We start from the raw sequence: 26,595 nt of genomic DNA, 5'->3' as shown, positions 1-26,595 counted from the left end.
ACGTTGTTGTCCTGGAAGAGTCTTCGAAGTATCCTTGGATAGGTGACTCCTCCCCTGGACTACAGTGCGCATGGGCATCCTCTCCATCCTCAGATTGTTTTTCGCCATTGTGGCAGTGATGGAGTAGATACAGAAAGTGATGACCATGCTTGCAGTAATTCTGAGAGCTGCAGCTGCGACAGGCGCCGGGGAGGAGGGAGGGCGATATGAATGTCAGCAGCCCTACATGCCAAGAACAGATGCATACTGGTAAGTAGCATATTCAGTTCGAGGCATGTGGGCTGCTGAATTCATATCTGTGCATAGAATACATAGCAGTGCCCTCTATTAGCGGCGGCTACCCGTGCCAGCTGCAGCGGTCTGAAAAAGTGTTTTGAGAACAGCCTGTCCTACAGCTGCCTGCTGTTTTGACTGCACATCTACGCAATAGTGTTTTGTAAATGTGTGTGTAGTGGACCATGTGGCTGCTCTGCATATATCATGCAGGGGAATATTTCCTAGGAAGGCCATGGAAGCCCCCAACTTACGTGTTGAGTGGGCTCGTGGTGGAATAGTTAATGTGCGTTTTGCCTTTTGATAACAGATTTGAATACACTTAACTATCCATCTGGCTATCCCTGCTTTGGAGATGGCGTTACCTTTGTGGTGTGGGGCAAAGGCAACGAACAGTTGTTTTGTCTTCCTGAATGGTTTAGTCCTGTCGATGTAGTACATGAGGGCCCTCCGTACATCTAGTGTATGTAGTGCCCTTTCTGCAACAGTTTGTGGGTTTTGGAAGAAAACGGGCAGTTCAATAGTCTGGTTCATGTGGAACTGTGATATTACCTTGGGCATGAACTTGGGGTTGGTACGTAGTACGACCCTGTTAGCGTGAACCTGAATAAATGGCTCTTGAACGGTTAGTGCCTGGAGTTCACTAACTCTTCTGAGGGAAGTGATCGCTACTAGGAAGGCCACTTTCCAGGTAAGGAATTGAATCTCGCATGAGTGTAGAGGTTCAAAGGGTGGACCCATCAGGCGTGTGAGGACCAAGTTGAGGTTCCACATTGGAGCCGGTGGGTGACTAGGTGGAATGACTCGTTTGAGCCCCTCCAAGAATGCTTTGATGGCAGGCACTCTGAATAGAGAGAGGTGCTGCCTGGTTTGCAGATAGGCTGATATTGCGGTCAAATGGACACGTATAGAGGTGTACGCCAGATTGCATCGATATAGGTGTAAGAGATAACAGATGATGTTTTGGATGGATGCGTCCAGCGGGTTGATGTCGTTATGTCCGCAATAAATGACGAACCTTTTCCATTTGGCTGCATAGCAAGCTCTGGTAGTGGGTCTCCTGGCCTCCTTGATGATGTCCATACAGTCAGGTGGCAGGTTGAGATAGCCAAACTCTAGGACTTCAGGAGCCAGATCGCCAGATTCAGCTGTTGCGGATCTGGGTGCTGAACCTCTCCATGGTTCTGCGTCAAATGCGCGGGTTTGATCCGCAGCCTTTGATGCGGCACCACGGAAAGTTCGAGGAAGGTGGTGTACCACGGCTGGCGTGCCCACGTGGGAGCAACTAGGACGAGTGTCAGGGAGTGTTGTCGGAGTTTGCGAGCCACCAGCGGTATCAACGGTGCTGGGGGAAAAGCGTACGCAAATTTGCCGGACCAGTTCATCCATATCGCATTGCCCTGCGACTGCGGATGTGGGAATCTGGCGGCGAAGCTTGGGCATTTTGCGTTTTCGCTTGTCGCGAATAGGTCTATCTCCGGATGACCCCACTGCTGAAAGTACGGTTGGAGTACTGATGGGTGTAACTCCCACTCGTGCATTTGGTGGCTGTGTCTGCTGAGCAGATCCGCCATCTGGTTGTCCTTGCCAGGGAGGTGTTCCTCCATGAGGAACATGTTCCTTTGAATGGCCCACTTCCACATGCTCTGAGCCAGATGAGACAACTGTGGAGAGTGTGTGCCTCCCTGTTTCTGTATGTAGTACATTGCGGTCATGTTGTCCGTCCGGATCAACACGACCTTGTTGCATAGATGTACTTTGAACGCCTTCATGGCTAGGAAGATCGCCATCAATTCCAGAAGGTTGATGTGCAACTTCTTTTGTTGTGTTGTCCATAGTCCTTGCACTGTGTAGTGGAGTACATGAGCTCCCCATCCCTGGAGAGACGCGTCCGCTGTCAGTACTATTTGTGGGACAGGCTCTTGGAACGGTCGGCCCTTGCAAAGGTTTTGTGGATTCCACCAATGCAGAGAGTTGTATGCCCGACCGCTCACCAACACTAGGTCCTTTAACTGTCCTTGAGCCTGATTCCACTGACGTGCTAGGCACTCCTGAAGTGGGCGCATATGTAATCTCGCGTGCGGGACTATGAAGATGCAGGAGGCCATCATGCCTATCAACTGCATGAACACTCGCGCTGGAAGTGAGTGATTGGGTTTGAATTTGGAGATCAGCAGTTGTATGCTGTCGATCCTCACTAAATTTGGCTGAGCTGTGGCCGCCCGAGTGTCTATAGTCGCACCTAGGTACTGTTGTACGTGTGCGGGCTGGAGATGGGACTTTGGATAATTCAGTGAGAATCCCAGACTGTGAAGAAGGTGAATGGTGCGGGACATGTGGCTTGCACATTGCTGGGCTGACTTCGCTTGAACGAGCCAGTCGTCTAGGTAGGGGTAGACGTGTATATGCTGCCTCCGTAGATGTGCTGCCACCGTAGCGAGGCACTTCGTGAAAACCCTGGGCGCTGTTGTCACGCCGAAGGGAAGGACTTTGAACTGATAGTGCTGCCCCTGAACAGTGAACCTGAGGTATTTTTTGTGTGAGGGGTGGATGGGTATGTGAAAGTACGCATCCTTGAGGTCCAGTGTGGCTAGGAAGTCTCCCTGCTTGAGAAGCGGAAGGACTTGCTGTAGAGTGAGCATATGAAAGTGCTCTGAAAGAATGTACTGGTTCAGGGGTCTCAGGTCCAATATAGGTCTGAGCGACCCGTCCTTTTTTGGAATTAAGAAGTAGAGGGAGTACACTCCCGCACCCTGCTCGTGGATGGGTACGACCTCTATAGCGCCTTTTAGAAGCATACTTTGCACTTCTTGCTGTAAGAGCGTTAAGTGCTCTGAGGACATAGGACGGCTTCTTGGTGGTATTGTGGGTGGAGTGGAGGTTAACTCCAGACAGTAACCGTATTTTATAATATCTTTGACCCACCTGTCCGTGGTGATGGAATTCCACGTGGACAGGAACCTTTGTAGCCTTCCCCCGACAGGTGTTATGTGGTCGGGAGGAAGGGAGAGGGCGTCACTGCTTGTTCTTGGGGGAGGACCTGGTGTTGCCGTAGCCGCGTCCTCTGCCCTTTGTGCTGGAGCCACGATATCCACCTCGGGTGTTTTTATCATAGGTGGTCTGTGTATTGCCTTTGTTATATGTTTGTTGTGACCCCTGTCCTCTACCTGCTCCCTTGTTTCCGGGGCGACGAAAGGAGCCGCTCCGAAAGGACTGAGTTTGTAGTGCGCCCATGGACTTTGCAGTGTCCGTATCCTTTTTTATCTTTTCGAGGGTGGTGTCAACCTCTGGCCCGAATAAATAGTCGGGGTTGACGGGCTGGTTCAATATATTGTTTTGTACCTCAGGCTTGAATCCTGAGATCCGTAGCCAGGCATGTCGTCGCAACATGACGCTTGTGTTTATGGCTCTGGCAGCCGTGTCTGCAACATCTAGTGCGCATTTGATGGAAGCGTTCGTTAGTAGCTGTCCTTCTCTGATGAGCATTTCTGCGCCTTCCTTGAACTGGTCAGGGAGATGTTGGAATATTTGCTCAAGTGTGTCATAGTGCGCTCTATCATAGCGAGCAAGGAGCGCCTGAGTGTTGGCTATGCGCCATATGTTGGCAGCTTGGGCGGCAACTCGCTTGCCAGAGGTTTCTAACACCTTGGACTCTTTGTCCGGGGGAGGAGCGTCACCTGTTGTTTGCGAGTGTGCCCTCTTGCGTGCATTCGCTACGACGATGGAGTCGAGTGGTAATTGTCCTCTGATGTAAGTAGGATCCCCAGGTGCTGATCTGTATTTTTTATCAATCCTGGGGTTTATCACTCGTGCCCTGGTGGGTTCTTTGAAAATGTCCTTGGCTGGTTTGAGGACCCCCTTCAACATTGGCAGAGTCTTTACATGTCTTTCTGAGGATGCAAAGGTGTCCATTAGAAAGTCATCTTCGATGGTATCAGAGTGAAGCTGCACCCCATGGTTATTGGCAGCACGTTCGATAAGAGCATTGAACGCTGCAGTATCCTCCGTAGGAGATGTCTTTGCCCCATAGAGTTGTGGATCCTGTGCATCGAGAGGTGCACTGGGGTCTGCAGGGTCGCCCCAAGTTTGATCAGGGTCCTGCTGGTCATCAGGGTCCGTGTCTACATGGTAGGGGACTTGGTCAGCCATGTAGTCCTCCAATGCGCCTGTATCGGAGCGTGTGGGGGAGAACCGGTGTGGATCCTGGTAGGATGAATGGAAGGGTTCATAAAGGAGAGGTTCCGATTCTGCAGGCAACTTCCTTTTTAGTGGGATCCTGAAAGGGTCCAATGGCGGCTCCGAAGTTATCCTTCGGTCCTGGAGAATCATTCTGCCAGTGCCGGCGTCGATGATACGTGCTGGAGACGTCTCAGCAGGTGTGACCGTAGGTTGGGTGACCCGTGTCCTGAGTTGGAACATTTTTGGGATTGTTGACGGAGGCAAGCCGAAGGTAATGTTGGTCGGCACCGAAGAGGCTGCGGGAGCTCCGACCGAACCGGAGCCCGACGTGTCCTGGAGGACAGGTGTGGTTTTGCTGCCTTGCGTCACACCAGGTCGTACTTGGGGCGCCTTCGAGGCTTTGGCACCGGCCAGGCTCGTAGAGGCGGCCGTAGATTTTTTCGGTGCCGGAGGGTCATCGAGTCGGGGTGAAGAGATCGCCGTCGAAGTCTTCGATACCTGAGGCTTAGGTGTCGTCGAGGGAGCGATGTGAGACACAGCAGGCGGTACGGCTCTTGGTGTCGTCGGTGCCGGTAGCCGAGCAGGTTTGTCGGTGCCGATGGCTTTTTTCCGTTTGTCGACTCCAACGTCGCCCGCCTCAAGTTCGGCACCGAAGTCCCTCTTGGTGCGGTCGGTGCCGATGCGGTGCGCTGGCGTCGAAGGCCTCGATCCGACCAGCGCTACTTTCAGTTTCGGTTTCGGTGGAACCTGAGCAGCTTTCGGTTTCGGTTTTGTGATAGGGAAACCAGCCTGTTTATGTAGTAATGGCTGCCGCTGAACGTCCGAGGCCGGGCCCGAGGGCGGGGCCGAAGAACTGCGGGATGGGTCTCGGGTAAGGCCCGAAGGCGATCCCTCGACCGGAGCCATAGGCTGTGGCACTGGTGTTTGAACGGTTTGAACAGGTAGGCCTTGTTCATCATTGGAGCTACTTTCTTCGGCCCCGAAGGCCTCCTCGTCGTCTCCTACCTCGGTGTCGTCTTCACCTCTGTGGAAGAGTGACTCGTCTTCCTCGTCCGATCCGGGTTCGTGTTCGGAAACGGGACTGGAGGGCAAGACTTCCAATTCCTCGACGTCCTCGGCCTCGCCGAAGATGTCTGTCGGGGCCGGTGCCGCGTGCTGCGCCTCGAGTCTCGCCGCTCGTCGATTCCGCAGAGTCTTCTTCGAGCGGAACCGGGCACAGGCCATGCATGTTGATTCGTCGTGGTCCGGCGAAAGGCATTTGTTGCACACCGGATGGACGTCGATGTGTGGGTACTTCGCATTGCATACCGGACACCTTTTGAACGGCGTCCTGGATTCCATCGTCGAAGTCGTCGATGGACAGGTAAATGCGAAAGCAGTCGGTGCTGAAAGTTAGTAAACTAACAAATTCTATCGAAACCCGATCGATAAACAGTACCGACGCGAACTAAAGGCCTTTTGGCCTCGAAAAAATATTTTCCTAACTTGAGCTAAGATAGCACATCCGAACCCAATGGCGGAAAAAAACAATCTGAGGATGGAGAGGATGCCCATGCGCACTGTAGTCCAGGGGAGGAGTCACCTATCCAAGGATACTTCGAAGACTCTTCCAGGACAACAACGTGCAAACATCCGGACCCAACACTAGGCGGCGATCTATGCACAGATATGAATTCAGCAGCCCACATGCCTCGAACATATTAATTACTTTTCTTCTAATTCAGCATACCTTATTTCTCACCCTATACCACTCTCAATATATCTTCTACCTCAACTCGGACTCATCTCAAACCTTTCTACTACTCTTTCCAATGCACTATTTCTCACCCTAGACCTCCATCAATATATCCTCTACCTCCACTCTCTCATTCATCCCAAACCCCCTATCACCATTATGACCCCCCAAAATAACCCTTTCTAGACTCTTCCCTACTCTAATCCTCCATGCACCATCTCGTACCTCTTTTACTATTCAGATCTCCCAAAAGAAGCCTTTCTAAACCCTTCCCTCTGACTCTTCCCCCCACCACCTCCCTTTTACTCATCCCAAACCTCCACCTATTGCTATGAGCTCCAAAACATCCCACTACTATACTTTTCAACTCAAATAACAGACTAACATGTATACCACTCAAATTAATTTCATATTTCACTTTACTAATTCACCATTAATATTTTGTGGGTTCCGGAGTAGCGTGCAACTCGATGAAAAAGCGCTTCAACTCTTCATCAGGGGTAGCAAGCGCTATATAAATGCAAATCTTTTTCCCTCTTCTATCCCTCGACTATCCTTCTCAATCCAAATAACATATCCACCACTCAAATTAATTTCATATTTCATTATACTAATCCACCACTAATCCTTTATGGGTTCCGGAGTAGCATGCTACTCGCCGAAAGAGTGCTTCATCAATCCATCAGGGGTAGCAACGCTATATAAATGCAAATCTTTTCCCTCTTCTATCTTTTCACCATCCTTTTCAATCCAAATAACTGACTAACATATCAACCACTCAAATTGCTTTAGTTTTTTACTATACTATTTCACCACTAATACTTTATGGGTTCCGGAGTAGCGTGCTACTTACTAAAAAAGTGCCTAAATGCCTCGTCAGGGATAGTAAGCGCTATATAAATGCAATTACAATACCTTTTCTATCCATAAACAACACAAAAGGCATTGTTCAGCTGCCATCATGAGAAATAGCTTGTTGATCCAACTGTTGCATTTCTGTGACCACTGGTCTTCTAGACACTACTGGAGAAGTCTTATATGTAGCCTTGCACTCATTCAGGACAACAAAAATGCAAAAAGCCATGCAACCCAGGAGGGATACGCCTCGCTGAGGGATTGGTTGTCCTTAAGAGCCGATGGCTCTCTTTAAATGGTTGTGACTAGTACCGCTACTTTTAAAGTTAATGTCCCTCAGGACCTGGGTATTAACAATACAAAAAATAATGATTCCTGGCGAGTAGTACAATTGCTGTGATAGGCTTATATTAAGAGAAAACAATTGAAATTTCAACAAATGTAAATTTTCAAGTGAGAAAAGAAATTGAAGCTTTGCAATGAGAACACACCAGAAAAACAAATTTTTCAAAAATAAAGTCTTTTTTACTTTTTGTTTTTTCAAAAAAGGCTTTTACAGATACAACTCAAGTAGACAAAGAGTTTGTGACAATGGTAAAAATAAGTGTGGTGATCAGTGAAATGGTGGTGCACTATATACAAAACCTACGTAAGTGACATAGACAAATTAGATTAAAAACAATTTCTTCTACACATGTACTCTTGTTTTCTACATGAATCCTAGACACAATGGCAACTCTGTATTGGGGTCAAGGAGGCATTATGGACAGGTATGATGTTAAGGTTGATGTTTCGACCCTAATGACAGCGCGAATGTAGTGCATCGAGGGCGGGTCTTGTTTGTGATGTTTAAGGAGGAGAGTCCAGTGGAATATGAAGCTTTGTTGCACCTCTTACCAACACATCATTAAAAGTTGGTATGTTGTCCACCAGGGACGCTGCTGTCAATGACGCTGCAGGGGCAGTAAGGGTATAGGAGAATTATGTTGAATGAGTTGATGAAGAAGAGGAAGCTTGGGAAGGAGATAGTGATGCTTAATGTCTCCTTTTTCTTTGAATACGAGGGGTGCTTGCTGTTCCTCATGGAGAATGTTCATCTGGAGAACTGTGACCTCCAAAAGGCCACAGATGGAAAGGCATCTTCCGAAGTAGACACCCTGATGTCAGCCTGGACACCATCAGAGTTTCTTTCGGCAGATTGAGCAGGAAGGGACCACAAACCTCAGTGGTCTTAAAGGTTGCAAAGGTGTTTGTATGTTTGGAGACAATCTAAACCTTTTTTTGGGAGGTAGTATAAACGTTGAGATTCTCATTGTCAATCTACTATACAATGTCGAGAGAGGTCTTGAACCTGGTATCACTGCTAAAGAGTGATTCAGAGAAGTCGACATGATGGACTATATAAATGGCGATCAGGACGCAGTCGGCAGTCTTGATTGTCTTCATATCATCGGAAATCTTGAGGAAGAGTGACAATATGGAAGAATGGTGCCAATAGTGATGTGTCGACATTGATTTTTTCAACAGACAGTATATTGGTGTTAATGTCTTCGATTGCCATGCTATGGGCCTCGAAAACAAACGGTTCTGCCGGTGGTGAGAATGATGGCAATTAAGTTTCAATTATTACGCATCATTCCTGTCCTTGGATCGCTGTCTGTGGAGGTCCTTAAGAGAACCCACCATTCTTCCAGTAGAACTAGAGCAGTGGTCTACAAACTTTTGAATGCCATGCCCCCCAGTGGAAAAAAAAAAAAATAATCACTAGTGCCCCCTCCTCCCCAAAAATGTTTCACAATTATTGTATTAAACTGGCAATTTTTAAATATGTCTAGGCTTATTTAAACATTGCAGATAAGTTTTGTTACCGTTTAATAACTGCAAACAAATACATGATTGCCAAACATACTTTTCTGGGCAAGCAGGCCTTACTAACGTGTAGAAGTATCCACAGTGTTATTATTAGAAATAGCATGGTGGTTTTGAAAACTATTTGGAGTCCCTTCCCTTTTGACGCCTGGTAGTGATGGCCCGTTACATAGCGGCTTACTGCTGCTCATTTGTTTCTGCTGAAAACAAAGCACTGTCATCAGCATAATGCTTCTTGTGGCCAGACCCTGGCAAACCCTGGGATCACTTGAGTCCCCCCTAGGGAGCCAGTCACCCATTTGAAGACCGCTGAACTACAGTGTTTTCTGAAGGGCTTGCCTGATTTCTTCTTCTTCTTCTTCACTTCAGCTCTCATGTATTCAAGCTTGACTCGGAGACCAATAACCTCCCTAACCTGAAGAGTCCTTTTTAGCAGTGGAAATAATTTACATTTCTTGAGAGAGTGGGAAGAAGGAAGGCAGACCAAAAAGGCATTATGAGGCCCTATAACAGGTTTCTTCCTCCCACCAGAGATGCAGTTGACAAACGAAGATGGCATTTTTAAAATGAAAAATGGCTTAATTTACACTCAAGCTGCGGTCTCAAAACAATGAGTGAAAACAAAAAAGTTTCAATTCTGTGTAAAACATTTCTGCCAGCAATAAGGTATGAAAAACACCCAGTGCGGCCTCTGCCAGTAAAAGGCGTCATGGGAAGAGGAGGTCCCAGGAGCTTTACAAGAGCAGTACAATTCTAATAACGAAAGTCTATAAAACTGCATTTTCCTCATTGCCACTGATGTTCAAGACAGGTGCTGCAATGTAGCCTGGGAAAAGGTGCTTTCTCTCATACATCTACTGACAACAATTTGGGAATCCTTGCCTATATAGGTTTCCAGAAAGTGATCAGCAAAATAAGTACATGTTGAATACTTCTCCCTTTCTGAGGATTAATGGGTAATGCTTAAGACAATGCTGAATCCATGCTCCGGAGTCCCTGAAAGTAGGAGGTAGTTATTCTAATGTTTATGACTATTAATAAAGATCCTACCTGGCAGAGCAAAAGCTACCACAGGGGTCCAAGTCAGTCTTCTCCACCTTTTAATCTGTACATGCAACCCCAGCAGCAAATTGTTAGATTTAAAAGTACACTTTTAAGAACTATGCTATAGATAAGCACATTATTTTAAACATGATGCTAAATACCATTTGAGACCAAAGGAATGTGGTGGATATAGTTTATGCAGTCACCTGATGGATGGAGCACAACTGACAGAGACTCTGAGCAGCAGACTACATTCTTGCTTAGTGGGACAGACAACTGTGAAATTAAACATGGCTCCTTCCACCTCCTTTAGAGTAGACAGGTATGTGAATCCAGAGAGTGAAGTCAGAATCTTAGGTGCCAATCTAAATTAATGAATGTGTACAGGAAGTCATATCTTCAGAGTAGTCTCAGCCTCCCAGTTCTATCTGAAGATGCTGAGGAAAACTAGATATCTCCTCTTAGACACACATTGAGCCAGGGTGAGAAGAGATATTATCAGCTTATAGTTAGACTATGGAAAGGCCCGGCTAGTTGGAACCTCTGATACTGATATAAGAAAGCTTCAGCTTGTACAGATAATATCAGCTAAAACATGCTCAGTTTTACTAGATGTGCTCACGTCTCAGAGGTCGAGGAAACTTCAGTGGCTGCAAGAGTCCTCTTGTGTGACATTTAAAACACTGGTGTTCAAATATAAAGCAACATGTAGGAATGCCGTAAATTCCTAGTTGTGATATTTGTACCCTTGCAGCATAAGAGACTCACACCAGCAAGTCAGGTAATCCCAGCATTATTGTGGAGTAGTATTTTGTTTTAAGTATTAAACACAATTTCTTTTTTTTTTTTTTATAAAGATAGGGACTGGGCTGGACCATCATCTTATTTTGCTGCTGGAGGGTACTGTTGAGTGCTAAGCCTGAGTAGCCCCACATGAAGATCCCTCAGAATCCTGCGAGTGCTAGTCATCACTCCCATTGAGAGTCAAGTGCTGAAAGGGTCGTACTTGGCCCAATTTACAGAGCCTTATTAGGCAGGCTCTGGACAGCTGAAACAGACACTACTTATGTGGATCAGTAGCCCTAGCCTGGCATATTGCCTCCCAAACAGGGTCTGACAGTGTGCAATCACTGCTTATGACAAGATGTGTAGGCCCCCGGTAATGCCAGGTTTGGGATGCTAACTTACCTCATGAGCCGGATCATAGACTGCAGGTCATGAACCATTGTTTGATTTCTGCTGAAAATCTGAGCACGTGGGTTTTTGTCGTAGGTAAACCAGTCACCGTACTTTCTTACCAAATCTGGCCCACCGCTGGCATTGAAGATGTCCACAAAATAACTGAGGAAGCAAACACAGTAAGAATTGAAGTAAGCAATGCTCCAGGACACTAGGAGGAAGTAAAGAGGTACAGTGGGGAAGAGAATAAGCAGAAGCAAGAAGTGGCTTGTCTGAGACGTGGTGTAGAGGTAGGCACTTTTATACACACAGTGCAGCACTGATCAAGTATACAACTGTACAGGGACTGAGTGCTTTTGATACTGAGCACAGTGGCTGGCATCCAAGTGGAACATGCTCCCAGATCATTGCTTCTTCACGTTATGCGGGTCTGGGACAGAAATAAGGGGTTAAGATTGCAGGTAGAAATCGGGTAATCGTAGCCAAGAGAGACGTAGCCAGGCACTGGAGATCCCCCAAAGTGCAGTCAGTAATAAATGGTGAAGAGGTATGAAATACTGGACTCTGGCTGAGGAGTCGGTGTACAAATCAATAGGCTGCCCTCAAACACATTACAATCTGGGGCACACGATGGAAGCCCTTTAATGAGATGAGGCCAATCTCTATAACTACGCATGGAAATGTATAGTAATTATGGATGGTAGAGAGTGTGGTAATGCGAGGGATTGGGTAATGAATGATCATAATTCTTCTTGAAGGTCGAAGTGGTGGAGGATGGGAGCGTGGTTATTTCAGGATGTGCAGAATCTTTTTATTTTAATTTTGTTGTTGTATGTATCACTACCAAATGCTAATAAAATAATTTGAATACAAAGAAAATCAGTAGGCCAGGGAAGAGAACTGAAGAAAGGAGAGTAGTTAAAAAAAAAAGTTGGAGGAAAACAAAAGATGGGCAGGAAATCAATGAGACAATTAGGACAGAAAAGGTTTGTGGAGGAAGGGAACAAAAACTGAAAGAAAGGCACGATCGAACAAGAGAAATAAAAACATGTCGATGAGAATAGTAGTAAGAAACTAGGAAGAAAAGAGAGCAGGGAGACAGAAAATAGAGGCTGTATGAAGGAATACCTTAAAACAGGAAAGTGTATGAGAAGAGAAACATGAAGAAAAGGGAAGGAAAGAAATGAGGAAATATGTGGGTGAAAAATGCAAGACAAGAATGATGATAAGATAGGAAACAAAAGAAAAGAGGAATGATGATAGACAAAACAAAGAGCTGGGGAGCACATGGGTAGAATAAGAAGCATTTGCAATGCAATAGGTCTCTCATTTGCAAGAGTTTGAGCTATTGGCATTGTAAATGAGAATGCCATTAATTTATGTGTTTTTAAAACCTGCAAGCGGTGCATGAACACTCACTTTGTTCTTATGGTCCTTGCTTACAAGAAGCAAGACTGACAGTAAAAGAGGAGCAGTTACCGTCAGTCTTGCTTCTTGTAAGTAACAACTATAAGTACAAAGTGTGTATTTTCGCACACAGATGCAGGTTTCAAAACACATAAATAAAAGTCATTGGCATTTACAACGCCAATCGCTCAAACTCTTGCAAATGCAGATTTCTCCACATCACTGCAGTATATAATACAGTATATACTCGAGATGCCTTGAAAGGCAGCTGCACATAATGCTCCTAGGCGTCCTACTTGATGAATGATGGCAGAGAAGAGCTGTCAGGAGAGGGTTCCAATGGTGCCATGTAAGTAGAGAGATTGATGTGTTGATCCACTATCCATCATGTTAGGCAGAATAGCGCTTCTGAAGGCGGGGTCATTTCTGGGCTCATTTGAGGCTCATCCTGGAAAGCGGCTATTGTTTGATTCTTCCTGAAGGTGGACAGATTAGGTAATGCTCTGCTCTAGAAAGCACAACGTGCCACTGCCTTACACATTGATGGTTTTGTTATTTAGTCTCAGTGGTCAGCTGTAAGCAGAGAGAGGGAGAATCATTCTTAGAATCATGAAATAAAAGTTGGTCTTTTGATGTGGGAGGGAGAAGAGAGATTTAAATCAAGTACAACCTTTAGATCTTTTATTTTATGGATGAAGTGGGCATTCGCCTAACTTTTGGAGCAAAGTGTGCGGCATCATTTTCTTTTCCATACCTTTCAGAATATAGATTTTGGATCTGTATCTATTTAAATAGATCATCTTCCATCCAGGTCACAATATTTTGCAGACATTTTGTGGTATTTCCACAATTTTCTAGCTCTTTATCCAGCTGAAAATACGTTTGTGTATCAGCTGTTTACATTTGGGCTTAGACCTGGTGACAGGATATCACATCAGCAATAGCCGCATTTATTCATTGAAATTGCCTGATGAGAATGGGGAAAATGGGGATACTCCGCGTTGTACTATTATTGTTGAGGACATTAAGAAGCCAATCCTGATTTGATTGTATTTATGAAAGACAGGCTGGTTCTGATAAAATCATGCCTTCGATGTGTTCAGGAGTACTTCATGACCTACTGTGATGTACACGACTACTGACAGTTAACTTGCGATCAGCAGTACCAGAGTAACAACATCTAGCACTGAGAGAACTTACTCTGACCTTGAATAGCGTGTTCTGCGTTGCTCCCTGAAACATAATGCTCAATTATCAACAGTGTAGCAACTGATGGGTTACTACACAAGTATTGGTTTCTTCAGGGGTGATAAGGGAGATTTGGATACAGTGTGATAATTGCAGAGTAGCTTTGGGTCAGATGTTGGTTTCTTAAGAAAAGCGTTTATGATTGCACGCTGGAGGGCTCCCGGACTGACCATGGTTTGAGAAATATCTGCATTCGTATGCGATTAACAAGTGTGATAGAGTTTTGGAACCCAATGAATAGGTTTGCTGTATAAATGACTTAATCTAAAAACACAAGCATATAATGGTAGAGCTACAGCTGCAGTACGAGCCCTGACCATACTAGAACTATGTTATCTAAGGGATAACTGCTGTCTAACGCCCGAACTTGTAAGAACTCTTCCATCTAAGGACAGAACATGCAACGTCTTTAAAAATTAGAAATAGCTATGACTTTAGAGCAGTTAACTAGGTAAATGAGAGTTCCTTGCAGTTTCAGACCTAAGCCCTTAAAACTATTTAACATAAGGTTTCAGTGCCTGAACCTGAATGAGCTGTGTAACCAGAGATTGCTCTGCTGTCCAGGGAAATAGCACTGCTGGCCTTCAAATTACATGGGGCTTACAGGCTAACAGCTACAGCTTCAAGAGACTTTTAATGTGAAGGACAGTGCTTGCCTGAGGCATGTACATGTGGGAGCTGTGTAAAGTAGAGAGTAGTCAGGTTTCTTAACACTTACTGGTTCAGATCTCAGAAAGCATAAGGGAAACGTGTTACTCTGGCTTTGGAGTACAGGATCAGTGTACCTGTATAGAGAGATGTGCTGATATGTGCCCCAGTCTGTATTATAGGTGTAATCCTGAGGAGTAGTTCTGCTCTTTGAAGCCCGAGTCTGTTAAAGTTTTGTAACACGATGGTCTGAGGACACAGCATGTAATAGTTCAGTGTATCCCGAATTCTAGCTCTGCTGTCTAAGGCAGCATTGTCTTCTAGGGACACACACATTGCATAAGCCCTAACACTGTACAGTTATGTAAAGTAAGGAGTAAGTGTGTTTTACAATACCTAAGTCCATAATGTCTAGCCCCGGGGAGGCTCACTCTGACATACTCACTGTGAGCTCTCACGGTGAGTGTAACCAGGGGCGGCAGCACCGCTGTCTCAGCTTCAGCACGAACACATGTAGGACGCATGATGACCATCTAAGGCCAGGGTGTGTCATATCGAGAGGTCAGAGGTCAAATCCCAATGAATAGCAAGCAGCTCCAAGGGCGGCACAAAAGCGGTCTGTGTCCAGCGGCCAATCGGCAAAGCGCCGAGAAGCACATTCAGGTGCGGGGCGATATAGGATAAAATGTACATAGCCTGCTATTTCTGGTCATTACTGGGGTCTAGGGGCAGGGATCGAATGTCTTATGGTATTTGGGACAACAGGCCGCTTACCTGTTACTGTAAAAGGTCTCTCTCCTTAGCAGTTTGACTTATGGCTTGGCCTTTGCAACCAAAAGTGCAGCTCTCTTTTTAAGTCTCGAACTAATGTTAAACTTTGGTCACGACCTCATGTGGCCAGACTGGCTCTGTGCTTGCCAACCCCATCCTCCCTGCCAGCAAGATATCCTAAAGGGCCGTCATAAGAGAGTGCATTCACATGGCCCATATGGGTTCAAAACAATCACTACATCAGAGGTGAATGATTCGATGTTGTGTTATTCGCTTTTGTGTAGCACTGACCAACATTACTACGGCATCGAAGCGTATTCTGTGTTACGGTGGACATGGTAAGATCAGAATGGAAGCGCCATTGTGTCTTTTCTTCTGTTGGTGTATGGTTGTGTGGTTAATATAGAGCTTGTTTAGGGTTAAGAATCAAAATTGTTTGTGTGAAAGTAAAGTGTATTCGATCTAGAAAGGACGTATGGTGTTTTTATGTATTGATGAGTCTCCCAAAGTACTTTCTCTTGGATGTGGGTGCAGAGCTGTCCATCGCCTGGCATTAATATAGCGCTTTTAAAAAGTTTGTGTCAACTATGGACACTACATCCACGACAAGCCGGAGGCTCCGAAAAGCTGGTTTGAAGGACTGCTGATGAAACATTGACATGCCGGAGGACTGGACGGCACAATTCCAAAACATTGTTGAGATTACGGTAAAGTGAATTATATTTTAGACTGTGCGCTGTCCTTTGCAGTCTGACCCTGTCCCCAGCACTACCGGCCTTTCAAGGGCACAGTCCGGTCAAACACCACCAAACCCTTTAGGCGCCGGAGCGCCTCGCGTTTAGACCTCCTGTTTACAATTGTCTGTGACAAGACGTGACCTGTGCATTGTGACAAGTGAAACCTGTCAGTGTAAAAGGAGACTGGTGAAAGCTGCAGGTGGTGGCCTGGTGGAAAAGAGGAGGTAAACGGAACCAAAGACACCTTAATTCAGGATTAATGAAAAAGTATATGCACGTAGCACCTGAACTCAAAAAGAAGTATATTGAGCCTTCCGTTTAAGTATCGTGCTTAATGGTTTAGAGATTGCATGTCTTGCCACCGTCCAGGGTTTACTGTCTGTGAACGTGCAGCAAGGCGGAAGAGACGCCGTGCGCGAGCAAAAGATCCAGTCTTACTGGAATGTGAGCCGACCTCGGGACTCAAACCAGTTTCCCCAGTTACAAAGTCAGCAGCCCTTTTATGGATATTTATTACCAATTCAAGTATCGTGCTTAATGGTTTAAAGATTGCATGTCTTGCCACCGTCCAGGGTTTACTGTCTGCGAACCTGCAGCAAGACGGAAGAGACGCCGTGCGCGAGCAAAATATCCAGTCCGGGTGGGCGAGTCGAAAAGAAGACAGGGGAGGGAACAAACAAGCCTCACTCCAAATCAAAAGCGAGCGTTTAACATAAAGTGTGACGCGCGCCAATGAAAAGCATGGGCGGTGCTTCGACTCCACTTCCGAAAGCAACCCGATAACAATAGATCTCGCAGAGCAAGCAGCACATGCGCTGTGACGCTAGGCGAAACCTAAAAATGGTTATGGAGATGGATAAAGATAACAGGAAAATAGGAGTGAGTTGGTATACTGATTTGTATAAACAGAAATAAAGACGATGTCAAGGAAAGTAAGGAGTATGGGGCAGAAGAACTTAAAAGAATGCCACGAGGAAGAGGGGATAAGAAAAGTAAGAAACAAAATGTGAAAATTAAAATTAAAAAAAAGAACTAGAAAAATATAGTCATTCACTCATAGCCCCCTGTACTCATGTAATACCCAACCACCAGAACCATTTGACCTGCACACAAGGTACCACAGATTAGCTCTCTTTCAAATTAATTCAGCAGCGGTGGCCGAACAGCTCATCATTACATAGTCAAATGTTACATAGCTCATTTATACTCTGAACTACTTATTCATTGCCTAATGATGTAGGATCTCATGACCAAGCACCACGTACCACCATCATTAAAGTTTATTAACGACAATCAATTGTCAACCTTCTCATCCCCACACAATCTTCTTTTACTAAGAAATAACCAGTATTCATTCACTTACAATCAAAGACTACACTAGTACAGCCTTCGAAAGAGGAGCATTAGCCTCCCTTAGCCTCCCCTTTCCATTTACAATCATGATCACTCAGCCCTTGCCCTCACATAAGCCACATTCTGTACCACTCTCACTATCACTCAAACTACAGAAAGCTAGGGTTTTGTAGAAAGCAGGGAGTGAAGATTATTTGGACCTGGACAGTGGTCAATCCCAGCACAAACACACAACCAAACAAAAGCACAGTCCTTGGAAAACTCAATCATGCGTTCATCTGCATGGTTTTAACTGTGTTTTCTTACGGGGACTCCACTTCTCTCTCACAGGTGCATCTAGGATGGGAAATAGATACACACAATAGGCAACAAGCTAAAATAAAATAAAAGGTATTCTTACGGAATATTGTAGCTGGCCCAGTATCCCTGCTGTGAAAGCACGTCTGTTTTGTCTGCTGAGATGACAAGACCCCTAAGGAACAAAGAGAACATTGAGAAATCCATATCTCGAGAAAGGGAGCCAAAAAAGGACAGGTATTGAGGGTTGTCACGGAAGATAAAGGGGATCAAACCAAAAAAGAGGAGCAAGAGCATGAACATCTACTGAATAAAGGTGTCAATATCGTGGAAAAGTATGTGGGAAAGTGAGTAGGAAAAAAGAGGGCAAACTTGAAGGAACGATGATGAAGGAGGAAAACGAAGGATAAAGAGGGGAAGAGTTAAAAAGAGAAAATGAAAGTAGAAAGCAAGTGGACCAAGACAAAAAAAGTGAGCGGACAGTATAGAGAAGCAAGTGGTATGGCCAAAAAACGCAACAGGAGGTTTAAACTGAGTACAAAATAAACAAACACAATCAGCAGGAACAAAAGACTGACAATATGTAGAGTAGCGTATAAAACTGTGTCTTCTTCAGCACTGGAACAAAAAAACAAGAGGGTGCTTTTCAGGACTTCCCCCACAAAGTAATAGCTCAGGGCTTCACACTATAAAGTGCATGCAGACACAACCATAGGACCCCACAACCACAGATGGCACAAGCAACACAAGACCTACAAGCATTAACAAGCAGGTGACTGCACGCACAAAGAATACCAGGCCCCGACACGACTTCTACAAAGAAACTGCTGATAACTAGCAAACAAGATACAGTCTTATGTGAAATGGCTCTGCCATTTTGGCTAAAGGCAAACAGCCTTAGTGAAAACCAAATGGAAAGACCGAAGGAAGCGATGCTGTACATAACAGACTGATGCAATGCAAACTAATCTATATGAAGAGCAGCACAGGGGGTTCTTCTCTGCAAACCTGTACAGCCAGAGCACAATTAAGGATAACGTATTGCTAGATAAGACTACAAGTGAAAAATTACTAGTCCAGAAAAAGAAAAGAATATATGAATTCCACTGGGAAGGCACCTCAAACCTCTATCAATTGAATGGGAAGATGTGGCAATGTCATTCCCACAAGAATAATTGGAAGAAATGGCCAGAGCTGGAATGAATTAATAGGAAGAAGGCACATGCCATGCCCTTTCGTCAAAAAAGAAAAGTGGTGAGGGCGCCGTTTGATCACAGGCTTGGGAAAGGTGTGCCACAATGCTCTATTAATATTTCTGATCTGTTTTATGTTTTCCCCAGAGACCTCAACAATCTGCAAGCTCAGAGGGGATACTCTTATCCGAACATGACAATTGGCTCTGCTGGATGGAGGTACACCCAAAGTGTGCCTCCACCTATAGTAACAGTGTCTAGTGCCTGTCAATCATTCAACGGGGATGAGGGAGTGAGGGAAGGTGGTTCTAGTCCAGCATTTGAGTGCCTTTACCATAAAACCTGGCTGTGGGCTGCCAACTGCTCACCCAAGTAAATATCCAACAAGGCCCTCCCCCCCCATACTTTGTCCTTGCCTTTGCGCACATATGTAGTGTGTGTGGAGTTTGTAAATATCTTTGCATCAATGTTGAGTTGGTCAACTGGTCTATACAAGGAGAGGAGGAAGGAGGTTTCTCCCCGGCTTAAGTATCACTGATATTGCAGCCTCACTTTTGGAGGGCGGTAACAATGCAGTATCTGCAATTTGATGTAACAGAATGGTCAACTTGGGGCCTGGCTGTGGGTCAAATGCTTTATATAAGTTTCCTGTGAAACTTTCCGGTCCTGGGGCTTTGGATGAATTAAATGAAAGGCTACAAAGTCCCTATCTATTGATATTGAGGATTCCTGAACCGCTGCTTGTGAATATGTAAAGGTTTGAATATCTGCTTGAGTTAGATATGATAGCTGCTCATCAATTAGGAGGATTCTGCTGAGCCAGTGTAGGATTTCCTCAAGTCTTCTAATCCTAAAAAAGATCTGTAAACATGTGAGAAGAAAGTGCTTATGTTGTTCCTGCTAAATCTCTCTAAGACCCAGGAAGACCAGAGCATTTGTAAGTTTCTTTCAGAAAGCATTAAAACATCTCTTCCTGGTATCTGATCTGTCTCACGGTGCATCCCAACAGAGTTGAAGTGGCCTGAAGGACAATGATGCCATCAGCAAGACCTGATAAGTGAAGTAAGGGCATCTTGTCCCTAGTCGGGGAATTAATTGTTACTAGTGACATTACATTGCCCTCCAGGGCTCGCTTCAGAATAAGCACTCTATCCTCCCTATTATATTTGGTATCTGGAAACGAAAAGGCAAAGCTGGCATGTAGAAAAGTAGCAACATAATGTTTTGGGAAAGTGCAGAAAATAATTTGCCCATAAGTATATCGCATTTCTCATACTAGATTGATCAATCCTGGTTAGATGTATTTCCTGAAGCTGAACTGAGACTCCTTACATTCAAAGACAGAAATGTAATCAAAATAATCTCTTCCTTGCACATTCTCACACTAAATACTTCTACTAGTAGTTACCTCAGTTTCCAGTATCTTAGAGTCCACCGCAGCCATAGTTTGTTACCGCCCCCCCCCCCCCCCCAGGCCCACCCTCAATATTTACAGACTCAGTAGTCAATTTGATGTCTCCACTTATTCTTTCTCACTCCACCTTTTTCATATTAGGTGACTAACATCTGGGCAGATGTTCCAAACAACCTGTGTGCCATGGATCTGATGGGGCTACGGAGACAGAGGGCCTGTGGCAAATAGCCTATGGCCCTATTCATAAAGATGGTCATACCATTGACATTATTTTTGCTCCAGTGGGACCGAATTACAGCCTCTAGTCTGGATGGCTGGCTCTTTAATCCATTTCCAGATCCCGAGGGATGATTAATCTCATATTAGTGGCCCCGTGAGAAATAAATCTATCATCGCCCAACTATGGGATAAACTGTCTAACAAGGCACTGTCCGATACCCTTGGCTGCTACATTCTCCATGTTAATTGGCAATACAGTTGAGGAGTTCTCCTTAACTTACCAGAATTGGATCAGACAGGCCCTAGACACCGTCTTTCAAGCAAAGAACATCTCACAACATTCACAGCCTTTAGCACCTTGTTATAACGACAGGCTTAACTGGATAGTAGGAAGATTTAGAAATTGTGGTGGATCAATTACACCACTGAATTAGGACTGAAATTAAAGGCTGCCTTAAAAGCCCATCAGAACTCATTATTTCCTACCAAAACTGATTATTTTGCAAAAGTAATTCTTGAAGACCCCAAATGCAACAAAAACAATTTTTTCGACTGCGCTCTTATTAGCAAATCCTGTTTGCACATCTCAATCATTTGTACATTCTAAAGCACTTTGTGACTACCTCTCTTTTTATTTCGAGGATACAGTCCTTAAAAAAGTGACTTTTAAGAAATCTACACTTGGCCAGCTGAAAGGAACAAACACGTTATCACAAATTAGGAGTGCAGATTGGTTAATCTATTCCAATATCTCCTGTGTTCCCACTGTTTATCCCTTGATCCTGACTCTTTCTTTTTAAAAGATTAACATTAATTTGGCCACTGTATTAGTTACTTTGAAAGTCTAATAAAGTTTCAGTTTTTGACACAGAGTTGAGACTTGCTCAGATACAGCTCGAAATTGGTGCAGACACCCAGTACAATAAAATATATATGCTGGATTGGCCCTCCAAAGGGCAATGGCAAAAGGTTTATGTGGCACACAAAAAAAAAAGAGTTGCTGGAAAAGTAAGCATACAATAGCAAGAGTTTATGTTAAAAATTAATAAACTGACAGAAGCTTCTCAAATCAAATATTTTTTTCAGATAATCCAAGATGATAACCAGTTGGAGGATCACATGAACATGAGAAAATGCAGAGCAGTGTAAATGCAAGCTAAATTGCCTACTAAAAGTGAAGATACACAATGCATGTTTTCTAAAACCCAACAGCATTCTTCCATGCTGTGTCCATCTTAAACACATCCTCTCTTTGTAAACTTACGGGATCTGCTCCAACACGGTGAGAAGCCCTGGAGTGAGGCTTGGGTATCCAGGGCGGAACAAATTATAATCCACAATCATCCATTGGTTGTTGTACCTGATGGGAGAAGAAGAATGACTGATGCCACCTTTTTGATAATTTTGTCAGTTTATAAAAGAACCACAAGACACACAATTGATGGACGGAATGCAGAACAAAGACATAACGAGATAACTGTATGTGTAATATAGAAGAAAAATAACTATGAATTTTCTCTCACATTACATCACTAATAACAAAGACAGTTTACATGAAGGTTTTGAGAATCTATATAAAAACAGCGTCTTCGGCTCTCTCAGGAAAGTAGCATTTTCGACTTTGACCTTCTCGTTTCTCCAAGGTTGCTCAATGGGAGAACACTGGATTCTCAAAGAGATCAGGACATTAAAGATTTTAGGCCGCCTGTGTTCTGCTTCCAGGAATGCGACAAACGCGATGCACTGCTCGCAATGGCAGAGCTTTCAGTACTGATGATTATTATCCAGAAGTCAGTAAGAAGGGAATTCAATAGAAGTTTGTTGTTTAAAATCGCCACATTTCTGTTCTTATCTGCTTAAATATTTGTGTATATACTCTGCAAAAGTATGGCTTCTAATAAAGCATTATAACATGGTAGTCAGATATCTTGTGCATGTTATCTTAGGAACAGGGGGAACGAGAGTCCACTTAAATACCGGTTTCTCTGACAGATAATGCCAGAGACACAGGTACGATTCCCAACGCAAACACTCTCTGGGTTAAGTTCACTAGTGTTTTGTGGGATCCAATCTGTCGTTTGTTTCCTCTCTAAATGTTAAGCTGGTATACCTGAAATTACTTAGGGTCAAGACAAATCTGAGTGTGGGAAGGATAGATCCTGTTATGCAACAAGGGTACTTCCTTTCATAAAAGGGATCTTCAGTCCTCTCTTCTAGATCCATCTTCCTGCTCCTCCACCCGCAAAACACAAGTTCCTTGTCTGGACTAATGGCACTGGACACTGCTAGCCTCCTGGGAGTCAAAGTATACCTCAGGCCCTGGGCAGGTCAGGGGGTAAAGGGGATAATACCCAACCAGATTCCCCACCTTCCTTTGAACAAGCAAGATCTACAAGGGCCAGGAGGCCAGACCACACTTGCAGAGAGGGACAACCCACATACATGGAGGGACTTACCTGTTTGCTATCTGGTTTAGAATACTGGGCTGGCATGCATTTTAGAGCAGGGCTGAATTAATTGGGCCAATATGTGAGTGAATATAGTAAATGTTTTCTTGTTAGAACTAACCCATTTCCTGTCAGAACAGTAAATAAATGAGTATTTATTTACAGCTAATCTACAGATTACTTTTTAATTAGTGATGTGTTTGGCGAGGCCTGCCCCACCCCCCCTGGTTGCAGGAGCCCCGCTTGTTGCATATTCTACTTCCTTGACCCCATAGAAATTCTGAGCCCTTAAGTGAGGTTGACTAACCCCGACAATCATCCGACACTAGACTGGGCATCCCTATTTAAAAGTTATTGGAGGCTTAATCCTTATTACGAACTAGCCTGAACTCAAAGTCCTCACTATGGGGTTAGTCCAATCAACACACGTGAAGGCAGTGAACAGGAACCATCTGCTGCTCACTTGTTTTTGTAGAAACCGCCCAAAACCCTTCTACTGTGTCTGTATCTCTAAACCCCCTCAAGAGCACCGTCAACACCTGGTCAAAAAGGTGGCAGCCACGGTCAGTGAGACTAAGAAATGCATCACTGTCTGAGGCATCCCTAGAAGAATTTGCAATGCACATTGTTTAAATAACTAGAGGGTCTCAGAGGAGTATTCTGGTGCCTGCACAGAACATTGTTCTAAAGGTATTGAATATGCTACTTACCAGTATGCATCTGTTCTTGGCATGTAGGGCTGCTGACATTCATATCTGTGCATAGATCGCCGCCTAGTGTTGGGTCCGGATGATTGCACATTGTTGTCCTGGAAGAGTCTTCGAAGTATCACGAGATAGGGGACTCCTCCCCTGGACCACAGTGCGCATGGGCATCCTCTCCATCCTTAGATTGTTTTTCGCCATTGTGGCAGTGATGGAGTAGATACAGTAAGTGATGACCATGCTATATAGTAATTCTGAGTGCTGCAGCCGCTACAGGGGCCGGGGAGGAGGGTGGGCGATATGAATGTCAGCAGCCCTACATGCCAAGAACAGATGCATACTGGTAAGTAGCATATTCAGTTCGAGGCATGTGGGCTGCTGAATTCATATCTGTGCATAGAATACATAGCAGTTCCTCCATTAGCGGCGGCTACCCGTGCCAGCTGCAACAGTCTGAAAAAGAGTTTTGAGAACAGCCTGTCCTACAGCTGCCTGCTGTTTTGAGTGTACATCTACACAGTAGTGTTTGGTAAATGTATGTATAGTGGACCATGTGGCTGCTCTACATATTTCCTGCAAAGGAATGTTTCCTAGGAAAGCCATGGACGCCCCCAACTTTCGTGTTGAGTGGGCTCGTGGGGGAATCGTTAATGTGCGTTTAGCTTTTTGATAGCAAATTTGAATACATTTAACGATCCATCTGGCTATCCCTGCTTCGGAAATGGCGTTGCCCTTGTGTTGTGGAGAAAAGGCAACGAAAAGTTGTTTTGTTTTCCTAAAATCCTTAGTTCGGTCTATATAGTACATGAGGGCCCTCTTTACATCTAGTGTATGGAGCATTCTCTCTGCGACATTTTGTGGATTTTGAAAGAAAACAGGCAGTTCAATAGTGTTGGACCTCCTGTCCTTGGGGTAGCTTGGCTCAGGTCAACAGGCTTTCACCTCCATTTGGCCTCTCATGCTTGCATCCTACCCAGGTCGCAATCAAGCGCAACACCACTCAAAAAGGACACCACACCGATTTAGCTTTTGAGAATTAATTGAAGTCTTTATCTTGTTATCTCAATCAGGGTTACTCAGGATCAACTTTCCTGTAACATTTCATCACGTTAAATAACAATACTTTTCCTTTAGGTTACTTTATACACCCACGAGCTTTCACAACATTTCCAGGGATTACTTAATTGGCACAGAGTTCGCATGCCAGTTGAATTTACAAATGGCCTACTAGTCGGCACAAGGCCCTTGATCAGGTGGTTACACTAAGTGCCATATTTCCAAGATCACATATTATCATCACTTTACATTTAGATGCCTTCTTGAACCGGATACTCTACTGTTGTGAATTTAGTAGTGACCTCTAGGTGCTGTATTTCCCACATCACATATCATCCTAACTTTACATTTAGATGCCTTCTTGAACCGGATACTCTACTGTTGTGAATTTAGTAGTGACCTCTAGGTGCTGTATTTCCAACATCACATATCATCATAACTTTACATTTAGATGCTTTCTCTGTTAATGGGTAGTACTCTACTGGCTCTAGCGCTAACCTTGTCAGTCTCACTAGTTACATTACAATTACCAGAGTGAGCGCAGCGTCGTGCTGGAGTCCTTATCTTAACACCCGATTTCCCTTGGGATTGGCAACCGGCTTAACCCAGACCTCAGCTGGCCTCAAGTCTGCATAAGGCTCCCCCTCCCTGTCTATTTTGCCCCGCTTACTGACTGCTCCTCGGTGTCCTTCTGACGGCAGTCCGGCGGAGTCTGGCGTAGAGTTCACACTCCCCACAGGACAGGCGGGGCTTCACACACGAGGGACAGAGATCTCCGTGAGGGCGAAATCAAGACACAACCTCCTACCCCCTCACTCAAGGCTCCCCCGTAGTGTGCACTCCTTCGGGGATGGCCCTCGCCCCAGCGCGCTTGCAACAGCTGCCGTTCCACTCCCTCGGAGACAGCGCGCCTGCAGCCACCCGTCGCCGCGCAGCTTGCAGGGGCGCGGCCCTCGCTTGGGTACGACAGCAGTGGGGCGGCGCTACGGCGTCAGCCCCACTCACGTGATCACAGGACGGCGGCCTCCAGGCCGAAGCTCGTCTCCACTTCCGCTGCCCAAATCTCCTCAGGCTGGCAGCGGCAACGCCCCCTCACCAGTCATCAAGCCTCTCCAGGGAACTGCAGAGACAGCGGGCCCCCTCCGGAAGACACCTGACAACCTCCCGATCCCAGGGAGGCGGTGGCGATGACTCCAGGTAGCGCCCCATAACCAGGAGGGGGGGGGGGGTTGAACTGAAGGGGGCCAGGTATTCTCCGGTGCAGACGAAGGTGTTAACAGAACCCTTCTCAATCACTGGGTACCGATCTCTCCCTCAGTCAGGGATCGTGGGGAAAACGCCAAAGTCAGTCTGCACCAACAACTCAGACCCAGTAGGGGTGAGGAAAAAGGGGGGTCCCAGGCGGCGATTCTTCCCTCAGTCCTCCTTCAGGGTTATTAACTACCAGAGATTCCCCCAGGGTACAATTTCTTCAAACCCTTGGCAGACGTCAGGGACCGGTCAGAAGGTGGAGGTTGGTGTCACTGGCAAGGAAACTCGCGCAGACCCTAAGACCTGTCCATCCCTGACCTAGTGCAGCCACCTCCCCACTCAGGTGCCTTACTCCTCACTATCTGGCCACTCAAACTCTTCTAAAATGGCCGCCCACCTGTCACCTCTATTTATCACCTTGGGCCTGACTTGCCAGAGGAGCCCAGAAGGTTCCGGAACCTCTCATGGTAGTCATGGTCCAGGTGCTGAGGTGACAGTTGGAGCCACCATTTTGTATATCTCTCTTCCCTCATCTAGTTTTCCTCAGCGGAGCACCTTGCGCCTCCCCCTCAGGTAGTGAGGGTGAAGCGCCCAGAACCTCTACATTAGCACCCAAAAAGTTTGGTAGACAGAAAAATGAGAAGGGGAAAAGGGACAAAAATAATAAAGATGAGGAGGGAACTGCCAAAGGGCTGACAGGTCTAACAAATAGTTTG

General features: G+C 45.4%; 1 protein-coding gene across 1 annotated transcript in view; it reads right to left on the bottom strand.

Moving 5' to 3' along the window:
- Positions 1-26,595, bottom strand: part of PLBD2 (phospholipase B domain containing 2) — a 176,524-nt gene that overhangs the window by 9,324 nt on the left and 140,605 nt on the right. The window contains exons 8-10 of the mRNA XM_085636157.1: positions 21,686-21,781; positions 17,699-17,770; positions 11,144-11,296 (exon numbers count right to left, since the gene is read on the bottom strand). Of these exons, the coding sequence (XP_085492283.1) occupies positions 11,144-11,296; positions 17,699-17,770; positions 21,686-21,781 (321 nt within the window). The remainder of the gene's footprint in view (positions 1-11,143; positions 11,297-17,698; positions 17,771-21,685; positions 21,782-26,595) is intronic.

This window comes from Triturus cristatus, chromosome 11, assembly GCF_964204655.1.
Source record: "Triturus cristatus chromosome 11, aTriCri1.1, whole genome shotgun sequence".
NCBI lineage: Eukaryota > Metazoa > Chordata > Amphibia > Caudata > Salamandridae > Triturus > Triturus cristatus.
This window is presented reverse-complemented; position numbering and strand designations above follow the sequence as displayed.